Source organism: Nematostella vectensis, chromosome 3, assembly GCF_932526225.1.
Source record: "Nematostella vectensis chromosome 3, jaNemVect1.1, whole genome shotgun sequence".
Taxonomy (NCBI): Eukaryota; Metazoa; Cnidaria; class Anthozoa; order Actiniaria; family Edwardsiidae; genus Nematostella; species Nematostella vectensis.
In genome coordinates, this window is record NC_064036.1 from 18,758,033 (window position 1) to 18,772,673 (window position 14,641).

Consider the following 14,641-nt stretch of genomic DNA (forward strand, 5'->3'; position numbering starts at 1 on the left):
TCAACGTAACCTTGCCCAAAATAAACAGCAAGGCACCTAAAAACATTGTTCGAGCCGGATTCAAACCAGCAACCTTCGGATCACAATTATATATCTACAGTCTCCAAGGAAAGGACATTCCATGTAACGTTGCCCATAATAAACAGCAGTGCACGTAAAAAAATACTTCGAGCCGGATTCGAACCAGCGACCTAGGGATCACAATTATAAATCTACAGTCCCCCGCTCTACCAATTGAGCTATCGAAGGATGGATGTACATGGAAATGACAATCAACGTAACCTTGCCCAAAATAAACAGCAGTGAACGTAAAACATCCTTCGAGCCGGATTCGAACCAGCGACCTAGGGATCACAATTATAAATCTACAGCCCCCCGCTCTACAAAACTGAGCTATCGAAGGATGGATGTACATGGAAAGGACATTAAACGTAACCTTGCCCAAAATAAACAGCAAGGCACCTAAAAACATTTTTCGAGCCGGATTCAAACCAACAAACTTCGGATCACAATTATAAATCTACAGCCCCCCGCTCTACCAACTGGGCTATCGAAGGATGGATATGCATTGAAAGGACAATCAACGTAACCTTGCCCAAAATAAATCTATAGTCTCCAAGGAAAGGACATTCCATGTAACCTTCCCTAAAATAAACAGCAGTGCACGTAACAAAATCCTTGGAGACGGATTCGAACCAGCGACCAAGGGATCACAATTATAAATCTACAGTCCCCCGTTCTACCAATTGAGCTATCGAAGGATGGATGTACATGGAAAGGACAATCAACGTAACCTTGCCCAAAATAAACAGCAGTGAACGTAAAAAAATCCTTCGAGCCGGATTCGAACCAGCGACCTAGGGATCACAATTATAAATCTACAGCCCCCCGCTCTACAAAACTGAGCTATCGAAGGATGGATGTACATGGAAAGGACAATCAACGTAACCTTGCCCAAAATAAACATCAAGGCACCTAAAAACATTTTTCGAGCCGGATTCAAACGAGCAACCTTCGGATCACAATTATAAATCTACAGCCCCCCGCTCTACCAACTGGGCTATCGAAGGATGGATGTACATTGAAAGGACAATCAACGTAACCTTGCCCAAAATAAATCTACACTCTCCAAGTAAAGGACATTTCATGTAACCTTGCCCAAAATAAACAGCAGTGCACGTAAAACAATCCTTCGAGCCGGATTCGAACCAGCGACCTAGGGATCACAGTTATAAATCTACAGTCCCCCGCTCTACCAACTGAGCTATCGAAGGATGGATGTACATTGAAAGGACAATCAACGTAACCTTGCCCAAAATAAACAGCAGTGAACGTAAAAAAATTCTTCGAGCCGGATTCGAACCAGCGACCTAGGTATCACAATTATAAATCTACAGTCCCCCGCTCTAGCAACTGAGCTATCGAAGGTTGGATGAGCATTGAAAGGGCAATCAACGTAACCTTGACCAAAATAAACAGCAGTGAACGTAAAAAAATACTTCGAGCCAGATTCGAACCAGCGACCTAGGGATCACAATTATAAATCTACAGTCCCCCGCTCTACAAAACTGAGCTATCGAAGGTTGGATGTACATGGAAAGGACAATCAACGTAACCTTGCCCAAAATAAACAGCAGTGAACGTAAAAAAATACTTCGAGCCAGATTCGAACCAGCGACCTAGGGATCACAATTATAAATCTACAGTCCCCCGCTCTACAAAACTGAGCTATCGAAGGATGGATGTACATGGAAAGGACAATGAACGTAACCTTGCCCAAAATAAACAGCAAGGCACCTAAAAACATTGTTCGAGCCGGATTCAAACCAGCAACCTTCGGATCACAATTATATATCTACAGTCTCCAAGGAAAGGACATTCCATGTAACCTTGCCCATAATAAACAGCAGTGCACGTAAAAAAATACTTCGAGCCGGATTCGAACCAGCGACCTAGGGATCACAATTAAAAAACTACAGTCCCCCGCTCTACCAATTGAGCTATCGAAGGATGGATGTACATGGAAAGGACAATCAACGTAACCTTGCCCAAAATAAACAGCAGTGAACGTAAAACATCCTTCGAGCCGGATTCGAACCAGCGACCTAGGGATCACAATTATAAATCTACAGCCCCCCGCTCTACAAAACTGAGCTATCGAAGGATGGATGTACATGGAAAGGACATTAAACGTAACCTTGCCCAAAATAAACAGCAAGGCACCTAAAAACATTTTTCGAGCCGGATTCAAACCAGCAAACTTCGGATCACAATTATAAATCTACAGCCCCCCGCTCTACCAACTGGGCTATCGAAGGATAGATATGCATTGAAAGGACAATCAACGTAACCTTGCCCAAAATAAATCTATAGTCTCCAAGGAAAGGACATTCCATGTAACCTTCCCTAAAATAAACAGCAGTGCACGTAACAAAATCCTTGGAGACGGATTCGAACCAGCGACCAAGGGATCACAACTATAAATCTACAGTCCCCCGTTCTACCAACTGAGCTATCGAAGGATGGATGTCCATGGAAAGGACAATCAACGTAACCTTGACCAAAATAAACAGCAGTGCACATAAAAAATCCTCCAAGCCGGATTTTAACCAGCGACCTAGAGATCACAGTCATAAATCTACAGTCTCCAAGGAAAGGACATTTCATGTAACCTTGCCCAAAATAAACAGCAGTGCACGTAAAACAATTCTTCGAGCCGGATTCGAACCAGCGACCTAGGGATCACAGTTATAAATCTACAGTCCCCCGCTCTACCAACTGAGCTATCGAAGGATGGATGTACATTGAAAGGACAATCAACGTAACCTTGCCCAAAATAAACAGCAGTGAACGTAAAAAAATCCTTCAAGCCGGATTCGAACCAGCGACCTAGGGATCACAATTATAAATCTACAGTCCCCCGCTCTACCAACTGAGCTATCGAAGGATGGATGAGCATTGAAAGGGCAATCAACGTAACCTTGCCCAAAATAAACAGCAGTGAACGTAAAACATCCTTCGAGCCGGATTCGAACCAGCGACCTAGGGATCACAATTAAAAATCTACAGCCCCCCGCTCTACAAAACTGAGCTATCGAAGGATGGATGTACATGGAAAGAACATTAAACGTAACCTTGCCCAAAATAAACAGCCAGGCACCTAAAAACATTTTTCGAGCCGGATTCAAACCATCAAACTTCGGATCACAATTATAAATCTACAGCCCCCCGCTCTACCAACTGGGCTATCGAAGGATGTATATGCATTGAAAGGACAATCAACGTAACCTTGCCCAAAATAAATCTATAGTCTCCAAGGAAAGGACATTCCATGTAACCTTCCCTAAAATAAACAGCAGTGCACGTAACAAAATCCTTGGAGACGGATTCGAACCAGCGACCTAGGGATCACAGTTATAAATCTACAGTCCCCCGTTCTACCAACTGAGCTATCGAAGGATGGATGTCCATGGAAAGGACAATCAACGTAACCTTGACCAAAATAAACAGCAGTGCACATAAAAAATCCTCCAAGCCGGATTTTAACCAGCGACCTAGAGATCACAGTCATAAATCTACAGTCTCCAAGGAAAGGACATTTCATGTAACCTTGCCCAAAATAAACAGCAGTGCACGTAAAACAATCCTTCGAGCCGGATTCGAACCAGCGACCTAGGGATCACAGTTATAAATCTACAGTCCCCCGCTCTACCAACTGAGCTATCGAAGGATGGATGTACATTGAAAGGACAATCAACGTAACCTTGCCCAAAATAAACAGCAGTGAACTTAAAAAAATCCTTCGAGCCGGATTCGAACCAGCGACCTAGGGATCACAATTACAAATCTACAGTCCCCCGCTCTACCAACTGAGCTATCGAAGGATGGATGAGCATTGAAAGGGCAATCAACGTAACCTTGACCAAAATAAACAGCAGTGAACGTAAAAAATTATTCGAGCCGGATTCGAACCAGCAACCTAGGATCAGTCTCCAAGAAAATGAAATTCCATGTAACATTGCCCAACGTAAAGCGCATGTATAAAACATCCTTTGAGCCGGATTCGAACCAGCGAATGAGGGATCACAATTGTAAATCTACAGCCCCCCGCTCTACCAACTGAGCTATCGAAGGATGGATGTACATTGAAAAGACAATCAACGTGACCTTGCCCAAAATAAAAAAAGCAGTGCATTTAAAAACATTCTTCTAGCCGGATTCGAACCAGCGACCTAGGGATCACAATTATAAATCTACAGTCCCCCGCTCCACCAACTGCGCTATCGAAGGATGGATGTACATGGAAAGGACAATCAACGTAACCTTGCCCAAAATAAACAGCAGTGCACATAAAAAATCCTTCAAGCCGGATTTTAACCAGCGACCTAGAGTTCCCAGTCATAAATCTACAGTCTCGAAGGAAAGGACATTTCATGTAACCTTGCCCAAAATAAACAGCAGTGCACGTAAAACAATTCTTCGAGCCGGATTCGAACCAGCGACCTAGGGATCACAGTTATAAATCTACAGTCCCCCGCTCTACCAATTGAGCTATCGAAGGATGGATGTACATGGAAAGGACAATCAACGTAACCTTGCCCAAAATAAACAGCAGTGAACGTAAAAAATCCTTCGAGCCCGATTCGAACCAGCAACCTAGGATCAGTCTCCAAGAAAATGAAATTCCATGTATTATTGCCCAACGTAAAGCGCATGTATAAAACATCCTTTGAGCCGGATTCGAACCAGCGAATGAGGGATCACAATTGTAAATCTACAGCCCCCCGCTCTACCAACTGAGCTATCGAAGGATGGATGTACATTGAAAAGACAATCAACGTGACCTTGCCCAAAATAAAAAAAGCAGTGCATTTAAAAAAATTCTTCGAGCCGGATTCGAACCAGCGACCTAGGGATCACAATTATAAATCTACAGTCCCCCGCTCCACCAACTGCGCTATCGAAGGATGGATGTACATGGAAAGGACAATCAACGTAACCTTGCCCAAAATAAACAGCAGTGCACATAAAAAATCCTTCAAGCCGGATTTTAACCAGCGACCTAGAGTTCCCAGTCATAAATCTACAGTCTCGAAGGAAAGGACATTTCATGTAACCTTGCCCAAAATAAACAGCAGTGCACGTAAAACAATTCTTCGAGCCGGATTCGAACCAGCGACCTAGGGATCACAGTTATAAATCTACAGTCACCCCGCTCTACCAATTGAGCTATCGAAGGATGGATGTACATGGAAAGGACAATCAACGTAACCTTGCCCAAAATAAACAGCAGTGAACGTAAAAAATCCTTCGAGCCCGATTCGAACTAGCGACCTAGGGATCACAATTATAAATCTACAGCCCCCCGCTCTACAAAACTGAGCTATCGAAGTATGGATGTACATGGAAAGTACAATCAACGTAACCTTGCCCAAAATAAACAGCAAAGCACCTAAAAATATTTTTCGAGCCGGATTCAAACCAGCAACCTTCGGATCACAAATATAAATCTACAGCCCCCCGCTCTACCAACTGGGCTATCGAAGGATGGATATACATTGAAAGGACAATCAACGTAACCTTGCCCAAAATAAATCTAAAGTCTCCGAGGAAAGGACATTCCATGTAACCTTCCCTAAAATAAACAGCAGTGCACGTAACAAAATCCTTGGAGACGGATTCGAACCAGCGACCAAGGGATCACAATTATAAATCTACAGTCCCCCGTTCTACCAACTGAGCTATCGAAGGATGAATGTCCATGGAAAGGACAATCAAAGTAACCTTGACCAAAATAAACAGCAGTGCACATAAAAAATCCTTCAAGCCGGATTTTAACCAGCGACCTAGAGATCCCAGTCATAAATCTACAGTCTCCAAGGAAAGGACATTTCATGTAACCTTGCCCAAAATAAACAGCAGTGCACGTAAAACAATCCTTCGAGCCGGATTCGAACCAGCGACCTAGGGATCACAGTTATAAATCTACAGTCCCCCGCTCTACCAACTGAGCTATCGAAGGATGGATGTACATTAAAAGGACAATCAACGTAACCTTGCCCAAAATAAACAGCAGTGAACGTAAAAAAATTTTTCGAGCCGGATTCGAACCAGCGACCTAGGGATCACAATTATAAATCTACAGTCCCCCGCTCTACCAACTGAGCTATCGAAGGTTGGATGAGCATTGAAAGGGCAATCAACGTAACCTTGACCAAAATAAACAGCAGTGAACGTAACAAAATACTTCGAGCCAGATTCGAACCAGCGACCTAGGGATCACAATTATAAATCTACAGTCCCCAGCTCTACAAAACTGAGCTATCGAATTATGGATGTACATGGAAAGGACAATCAACGTAACCTTGCCCAAAATAAACAGCAAGGCACCTAAAAACATTGTTCGAGCCGGATTCAAACCAGCAAACTTCGGATCTCAATTATAAATCTACAGCCCCCCGCTCTACCAACTGGGCTATCGAAGGATGGATATGCATTGAGAGGACAATCAACGTAACCTTGCCCAAAATAAATCTATAGTCTCCAAGGAAAGGACATTCCATGTAACCTTCCCTAAAATAAACAGCAGTGCACGTAACAAAATCCTTGGAGACGGATTCGAACCAGCGACCAAGGGATCACAATTATAAATCTACAGTCCCCCGTTCTACCAACTGAGCTATCGAAGGATGGATGTCCATGGAAAGGACAATCAACGTAACCTTGACCAAAATAAACAGCAGTGCACATAAAAAATCCTCAAAGACGGATTTTAACCAGCGACCTAGAGATCACAGTCATAAATCTACAGTCTCCAAGGAAAGGACATTTCATGTAACCTTGCCCAAAATAAACAGCAGTGCACGTAAAACAATCCTTCGAGCCGGATTCGAACCAGCGACCTAGGGATCACAGTTATAAATCTACAGTCCCCCGCTCTACCAACTGAGCTATCGAAGGATGGATGTACATTGAAAGGACAATCAACGTAACCTTGCCCAAAATAAACAGCAGTGAACTTAAAAAAATCCTTCGAGCCGGATTCGAACCAGCGACCTAGGGATCACAATTACAAATCTACAGTCCCCCGCTCTACCAACTGAGCTATCGAAGGATGGATGAGCATTGAAAGGGCAATCAACGTAACCTTGACCAAAATAAACAGCAGTGAACGTAAAAAATTATTCGAGCCGGATTCGAACCAGCAACCTAGGATCAGTCTCCAAGAAAATGAAATTCCATGTAACATTGCTCAACGTAAAGCGCATGTATAAAACATCCTTTGAGCCGGATTCGAACCAGCGAATGAGGGATCACAATTGTAAATCTACAGCCCACCGCTCTACCAACTGAGCTATCGAAGGATGGATGTACATTGAAAGGACAATCAACGTTACCTTGCCCAAAATAAAAAAAGCAGTGCATTTAAAAAAATTCTTCGAGCCGGATTCGAACCAGCGACCTAGGGATCACAATTATAAATATACAGTCCCCCGCTCCACCAACTGAGCTATCGAAGGATGGATGTACATGGAAAGGACAATCAACGTAACCTTGCCCAAAATAAACAGCAGTGCACATAAAAAATCCTTCAAGCCGGATTTTAACCAGCGACCTAGAGATCCCAGTCATAAATCTACAGTCTCCAAGGAAAGGACATTTCATGTAACCTTGCCCAAAATAAACAGCAGTGCACGTAAAACAATTCTTCGAGCCGGATTCGAACCAGCGACCTAGGGATCACAGTTATAAATCTACAGTCCCCCGCTCTACCAATTGAGCTATCGAAGGATGGATGTACATGGAAAGGACAATCAACGTAACCTTGCCCAAAATAAACACCAGTGAACGTAAAAAATCCTTCGAGCCCGATTCGAACCAGCGACCTAGGGATCACAATTATAAATCTACAGCCCCTCGCTCTACAAAACTGAGCTATCGAAGTATGGATGTACATGGAAAGTACAATCAACGTAACCTTGCCCAAAATAAACAGCAAGGCACCTAAAAACATTTTTCGAGCCGGATTCAAACCAGCAACCTTCGGATCACAAATATAAATCTACAGCCCCCCGCTCTACCAACTGGGCTATCGAAGGATGGATATACATTGAAAGGACAATCAACGTAACCTTGCCCAAAATAAATCTAAAGTCTCCGAGGAAAGGACATTCCATGTAACCTTCCCTAAAATAAACAGCGAGGATTCCCTCCTCAAACCCAATAACCTAACTCACCATGGCGAACAAGTAACAGAAGAAGAGGAACTTTCCCCAACACTAGAAAACCTCATAGTGTTGACTTGGCTGAGGCTTATTCACCCATCACTACCTCGCCTTGTTAAGCAACGGTACGGGACAGAGCTACGTTCTAGGACTCTCGCATCGATCAAACCAGAAATCTCTCAGGCATTGAGCTCCCTGCTAGAGGAAATTCGCACGTCCGATGATGCAAAGATCCTTCGCTCAGCCGTCAGCAACACTTATCAGTGGAAACCTGCCACAAGCCACAACAATCAGTGGAAACCGGCACCAAATAGCAAGACCACATCAAGAAAGCCCCGCTCCTCGAAGGTATGCCCACTCTGCAGTCAGGCTAATCGGTCGGATACTCATCACTTCCTAAGCGAATGCAAATTTCTCCCAGATAGCGATCGGCGCTATATGATTAAAGCAAGACAAATCGCTGACATCTTCGACGACAATGACTCTGAGTTAGAGACACACGCCCAAATGCCCTCGACTGAGTCCATCGACCCCCCTGCACACACTGCCCATGACGCGGTCGTCCTCAGAATACAGACCCGCCAGTCACCATATCTAGACGTCTTCTACAATCACCATACCGTACGAATGACCGTCGACAGCGGTGCCACAGGCAACATGATAAGACTCTCCACCGCGACACGCCTCGGTTGCAATATTACAACCAGCTCTCAGTCCGTAAGCCAGGCCGACGGCTCATCCCAGTTACGTGTTGTTGGTGAAACGCGCCTTTCTTTCACCCGGGCAGATAAGTCTTTCTCATTTGAAGGTCTCGTTGTGGAAAACCTAGACGTAGAAGTGTTAGCCGGCACGCCCTTTATGGAGAAAAATGACATTGCGGTCCGACCTGCAAAAGGGCAGATTATCCTTGGAGACAACACCATCTACACTTATGGAGCCCACCACTCCACCCTCACCTCGACCACGGCACGCCTTGTAACCGTCCTCCGTGCACCACCACGCAACGCAACAGTCTGGCCAGGCGAGTTTCTTGAAATCACACTACCGGACGACACACCCACTGATGCCGAGTATGCACTTGAACCTCGTACCGACGCGCCGAGCGCTCGTAGAGTAAAACCATCTGCTGTCTGGCCTCACCCTGGCATCGTTACCAGCATAGCCGGAAGAATACGTATTCCCAACCTTACATCGGAGCCACGCTCACTCAAACGTAACGAGCACTTCTGTCAAGTCCGCCAACTTTTCGAACCATCGAACGTCACAACGACCAGCCCAGCCCGTACGTTCCCTTCTACAGACACCCTTCATTCAGCAAACGTTTCTCTAGATCCTGACAGTTTGCTACCATCAGATATCAAAGCCAAGTTCAAAGCCCTCCACCATGAATACGACCAGGTGTTTGACGCTAATATCGAAGGCTACAACGGCCACGTAGGCCCCTTCGAAGCCAGAGTCAACATGGGGCCTGTTGAACCCCCCCAACGGAAAGGGCGCCTTCCCCAATATGCACGTGAAAAACTTCTCGAGTTACAAGATAAATTTGATGAACTGGAGAATCAGGGGGTCTTTAAACGCCCATAAGACGTAGGCATCTCCGTGGAATATCTAAATCCATCATTTCTAGTCCGCAAGCCGAATGGAGGTTCACGCCTTGTAACAGCCTTTGCTGATGTTGGAAGATACAGCAAACCTCAACCGTCGTTAATGCCAAACGTCGATTCAACATTACGCCAAATCGCCCAATGGAATCACCTCATTGCGACTGACCTAACCAGTGCATTTTATCAGATCCCTCTGTCAAGAGACTCTCTGAAATACTGCGGAGTCGCAACTCCCTTTCGCGGCGTCAGAGTTTACACCCGTTGTGCAATGGGTATGCCTGGTTCTGAAACTGCGTTAGAAGAACTAATGTGCCGCGTCCTTGGAGATCTTCTTGCTGAAGGCGTTGTTGTCAAGCTTGCCGATGATCTCTACTGTGGAGGAAACACCCCACATGAACTCTTCAGCAACTGGAAAAGAACCCTCCAGGCTCTTCACGAATGCAATCTTCGCTTGTCTGCCTCCAAAACAATCATCAACCCCAAGACCACTACTATTCTTGGATGGATCTGGAGTGCAGGCACCTTGAAGGCTAGCCCCCACCGAGTTGCTACGCTAGCCCAATGTCCAACCCCAACTACCGTTGGTCTCATGCGTTCTTTTATTGGCGCATACAAGGTACTTTCACGAGTTGTACCACAGTGCTCCACATTTCTATCACCCCTCGACGAAATTGTCGCTGGCCGGGAGTCACGAGATACTATTGAGTGGACTGACAATCTACATACGGCTTTCTATAATGCCCAGAAGGCCCTCTCTTCCACCCGCGTCATCACCCTGCCAAGACCTGAGGATTTCCTATGGATTGTCACGGATGGCGCCCTGCGTGACCCAGGAATCGGCGCCACACTTTACATCACACGTAACGGCAACCTACACCTCGCTGGGTTCTACAGCGCCAAGCTAAAAGGTTCACAGTCGTCTTGGTTGCCCTGCGAAGTTGAGGCACTGTCTATAGCCTCTGCTACCAGACATTTCAGCCCCTACTTAATACAATCTCATCACCGAGCGTCCATCTTGACTGACAGCAAACCCTGCGTACAGGCGTACGAGAAATTATGCCGCGGCGAGTTTTCCGCAAGCCCACGAATTTCGACCTTCCTCTCTGCAGTCAGTCAGTACCAAGCCACAGTCAGACACGTATCAGGGTCCTCCATTCTCCCCTCAGATTTCGTAAGTCGAAACGCTCCACCGTGCGAAGATGAAGCCTGTCAGATCTGTTCCTTTGTCAAACAGCTCGGGGACTCTGTTGTCAGGCGCTCATCAATTCAGGACGTCATTGATGGCAACGAGCGGCTCCCTTTCACTAGCCGATCAGCTTGGCTCGCGATTCAGTCCGAGTGTCCTGACTTACGTCGAACTCACTCCCACCTCAAACAGGGCACCCGACCTTCGAAAAAGGTAACAAACATCAAAGACGTCAAACGATATCTTGGTGTCGCCACCATCGCCAAGGATGGCTTACTCGTCGTAAAACGTGAAACACCCTTATCGCCCAGCCGTGAGTGCATCATTGTTCCACGTCGCGTTCTTGACGGCGTACTCACAGCTCTACATATTCAGCTATGTCACCCGTCAACTCACCAACTCAAGATGGCCACCAAGCGCTATCTGTTCGCCCTTGATCTTGAGAAGGCCATCGTTCGCGTGTCTCAAGCTTGCCACCATTGCGCTTCTCTCCGTACAAGCAGCAAAGCACGTATAGAACAGTCGTCTTGCGACCCGCCCGACGCCATTGGAGTTTCTTTCGCAGCAGACGTCATACGTCGGTCACGCCAGTTTATCCTGATTGTACGAGAGTGCGTGACTTCGTACACCACCAGCTTACTGTTAACCAATGAGCAACACTCTACCCTTCGCGATGCTCTCATTCGTCTTTGCGTGCAGATGCGTCCCCTCGACGGTCCCGTCGCCATCATTCGCACTGACCCAGCCCCAGGATTTCAAGCGCTAAAGGAAGACAAGCTCCTGCAACACCATCGATTAGTCCTCGAAATTGGACGCGCAAAGAACGTCAATAAGAACCCGGTAGCTGAAAAGGCAGTACAAGAGTTAGAACGTGAGATCCTACAGCTTGACCCACTAGGGGGCCCTGTCTCTGAAGTAGCACTTGCAGTCGCTACAGCTAATTTTAACGCCCGCATCCGATTACGTGGTCTGTCTGCGAGGGAAATGTGGACTCAGCGTGACCAGTTTTCCAACAGTCAACTCCCCTTCCAAGACCAAACCCTCATAGAGAAACAGCACGACCAGCGGAATTCTAACCACGCGTACAGCGAGAAATCTAAAGCGCCCACCGCAGACTTTCGCCCATCCACAGCAATCACTGTTGGCGACCTCATTTACCTGCATCCCGACAGGAACAAGACCCGAGGGCGAGATAGATATCTCGTCGTAGACACTGAAGGAGGCTTCTGTAATATCAGAAAGTTTATTGGCTCGCAGTTACGTTCTACGTCATACAGAGTAAAAAAAACAGATTGCTACAAGGTTCCATCTGAAGTACCGGACAAGACACCGACTGCAGCCTATGACTGTGACTCTTCCGCAGATGAAGATGACACTCCGGCCACCAACAGGCTTCCGCCCCCAGCCCCACCAGATATACCGACAGCGATAACTGATCCACCTTCCCGGGATGTACCACCCCAAAGTGATGCCGACGCCTCTGAGACGAGAGCTATGGACTCCAGTCACTGTCCCTCCAATCTTCAAGATGATGACACATCCCCACCTAGGAGGTCTACCCGCGAGCGTCACCTTCCCTTACGTTATAGAGATAACGACTTTATCACTGACTTTAAATAGGGCTTAATGTATAAACTATGCTAGCAATTAGGCTTACTGTTATAGTCCTATCCTTTAATCAGTCCATCGTATTTACATTGTACGCCGTGAAAGACATTAGTTGTGTGATTTCTCTACAGTAGATAGTATAAGAGAGAAAGAAAGGAAGTCACGCCAGTACCGGTCAGCGGTACTTAGTTATGTTACGTTCACCAAATCCTGCCACGTCTCCTCCATCTTGTTTTTGCTGTGTTACGATACTGGCTTTGGTTCTCTGTTAATTAAAGCGTTTCCAAGTTGTGTCCTAGTTTGTGGTCTTATTCAACTGGCGCAGCAGTGCACGTAACAAAATCCTTGGAGACGGATTCGAACCAGCGACCAAGGGATCACAATTATAAATCTACAGTCCCCCGTTCTACCAACTGAGCTATCGAAGGATGGATGTCCATGGAAAGGACAATCAACGTAACCTTGACCAAAATAAACAGCAGTGCACATAAAAAATCCTTCAAGCCGGATTTTAACCAGCGACCTAGAGATCCCAGTCATAAATCTACAGTCTCCAAGGAAAGGACATTTCATGTAACCTTGCCCAAAATAAACAGCAGTGCACGTAAAACAATCCTTCGAGCCGGATTCGAACCAGCGACCTAGGGATCACAGTTATAAATCTACAGTCCCCCGCTCTACCAACTGAGCTATCGAAGGATGGATGTACATTGAAAGGACAATCAACGTAACCTTGCCCAAAATAAACAGCAGTGAACGTAAAAAAATCCTTCGAGCCGGATTCGAACCAGCGACCTAGGGATCACAATTATAAATCTACAGTCCCCCGCTCTACAAAACTGAGCTATCGAAGGTTGGATGAGCATTGAAAGGGCAATCAACGTAACCTTGACCAAAATAAACAGCAGTGAACGTAAAAAAATACTTCGAGCCGGATTCGAACCAGCGACCTAGGGATCACAATTATAAATCTACAGTCCCCCGCTCTACCAACTGAGCTATCGAAGGTTGGATGAGCATTGAAAGGGCAATCAACGTAACCTTGACCAAAATAAACAGCAGTGAACGTAACAAAATACGTCGAGCCAGATTCGAACGAGCGACCTAGGGATCACAATTATAAATCTACAGTCCCCCGCTCTACAAAACTGAGCTATCGAAGGTTGGATGAGCATTGAAAGGGCAATCAACGTAACCTTGACCAAAATAAACAGCAGTGAACGTAAAAAAATACTTCGAGCCAGATTCGAACCAGCGACCTAGGGATCACAATTATAAATCTACAGTCCCCCGCTCTACACAACTGCGCTATCGAAGGATGGATGTACATGGAAAGGACAGTCAACGTAACCTTGCCCAAAATAAACAGCAAGGCACCTAAAAACATTGTTCGAGCCGGATTCAAACCAGCAACCTTCGGATCACAATTATATATATACAGTCTCCAAGGAAAAGACATTCCATGTAACCTTGCCCATAATAAACAGCAGTGCACGTAAAAAAATACTTCGAGCCGGATTCGAACCAGCGACCTAGGGATCACAATTATAAATCTACAGTCCCCCGCTCTACCAACTGAGCTATCGAAGGATGGATGTACATGGAAATGACAATCAACGTAACCTTGCCCAAAATAAACAGCAGTGAACGTAAAACATCCTTCGAGCCGGATTCGAACCAGCGACCTAGGGATCACAATTATAAATCTACAGCCCCCCGCTCTACAAAACTGAGCTATCGAATGATGGATGTACATGGAAAGGACATTAAACGTAACCTTGCCCAAAATAAACAGCAAGGCACCTAAAAACATTTTTCGAGCCGGATTCAAACCAACAAACTTCGGATCACAATTATAAATCTACAGCCCCCCGCTCTACCAACTGGGCTATCGAAGGATGGATATGCATTGAAAGGACAATCAACGTAACCTTGCCCAAAATAAATCTATAGTCTCCAAGCAAAGGACATTCCATGTAACCTTCCCTAAAATAAACAGCAGTGCACGTAACAAAATC

At 45.7% G+C, this 14,641-nt stretch overlaps 1 protein-coding gene and 9 non-coding genes across 10 annotated transcripts; 1 reads left to right on the forward strand and 9 right to left on the reverse strand.

The window, feature by feature from the left end:
* Nucleotides 1-1,188: 1,188 nt before the first annotated feature.
* Nucleotides 1,189-1,274, reverse strand: Trnay-gua. The gene is given in 2 exon segments: nt 1,189-1,224; nt 1,238-1,274. It is a non-coding gene; the product is annotated as a tRNA-Tyr (tRNA).
* A 1,433-nt stretch (nt 1,275-2,707) lies between these two features.
* Trnay-gua lies at nt 2,708-2,793 on the reverse strand. The gene is given in 2 exon segments: nt 2,708-2,743; nt 2,757-2,793. It is a non-coding gene; the product is annotated as a tRNA-Tyr (tRNA).
* A 68-nt stretch (nt 2,794-2,861) lies between these two features.
* Trnay-gua lies at nt 2,862-2,947 on the reverse strand. The gene is given in 2 exon segments: nt 2,862-2,897; nt 2,911-2,947. It is a non-coding gene; the product is annotated as a tRNA-Tyr (tRNA).
* Nucleotides 2,948-3,644: 697 nt separating this feature from the next.
* On the reverse strand, nt 3,645-3,730 carry Trnay-gua. Its single transcript is given in 2 exon segments — nt 3,645-3,680; nt 3,694-3,730. It is a non-coding gene; the product is annotated as a tRNA-Tyr (tRNA).
* A 68-nt stretch (nt 3,731-3,798) lies between these two features.
* On the reverse strand, nt 3,799-3,884 carry Trnay-gua. Its single transcript is given in 2 exon segments — nt 3,799-3,834; nt 3,848-3,884. It is a non-coding gene; the product is annotated as a tRNA-Tyr (tRNA).
* A 2,052-nt stretch (nt 3,885-5,936) lies between these two features.
* Trnay-gua lies at nt 5,937-6,022 on the reverse strand. Its single transcript is given in 2 exon segments — nt 5,937-5,972; nt 5,986-6,022. It is a non-coding gene; the product is annotated as a tRNA-Tyr (tRNA).
* Nucleotides 6,023-6,874: 852 nt separating this feature from the next.
* On the reverse strand, nt 6,875-6,960 carry Trnay-gua. Its single transcript is given in 2 exon segments — nt 6,875-6,910; nt 6,924-6,960. It is a non-coding gene; the product is annotated as a tRNA-Tyr (tRNA).
* A 68-nt stretch (nt 6,961-7,028) lies between these two features.
* Trnay-gua lies at nt 7,029-7,114 on the reverse strand. Its single transcript is given in 2 exon segments — nt 7,029-7,064; nt 7,078-7,114. It is a non-coding gene; the product is annotated as a tRNA-Tyr (tRNA).
* Nucleotides 7,115-10,097: 2,983 nt separating this feature from the next.
* LOC125561133 lies at nt 10,098-12,635 on the forward strand. Its single transcript, XM_048724479.1, has one exon. It carries the CDS (start codon nt 10,098-10,100, stop codon nt 12,633-12,635), a length of 2,538 nt encoding a protein of 845 aa, XP_048580436.1.
* A 601-nt stretch (nt 12,636-13,236) lies between these two features.
* Trnay-gua lies at nt 13,237-13,322 on the reverse strand. The gene is given in 2 exon segments: nt 13,237-13,272; nt 13,286-13,322. It is a non-coding gene; the product is annotated as a tRNA-Tyr (tRNA).
* Between the last annotated feature and the right edge of the window lie 1,319 nt (nt 13,323-14,641).

Excerpts from the sequence above, each read along its gene's own strand:
- LOC125561133 (XM_048724479.1), top strand. The coding sequence starts at position 10,098 with ATGGGTATGCCTGGTTCTGAAACTGCGTTAGAAGAACTAATGTGCCGC.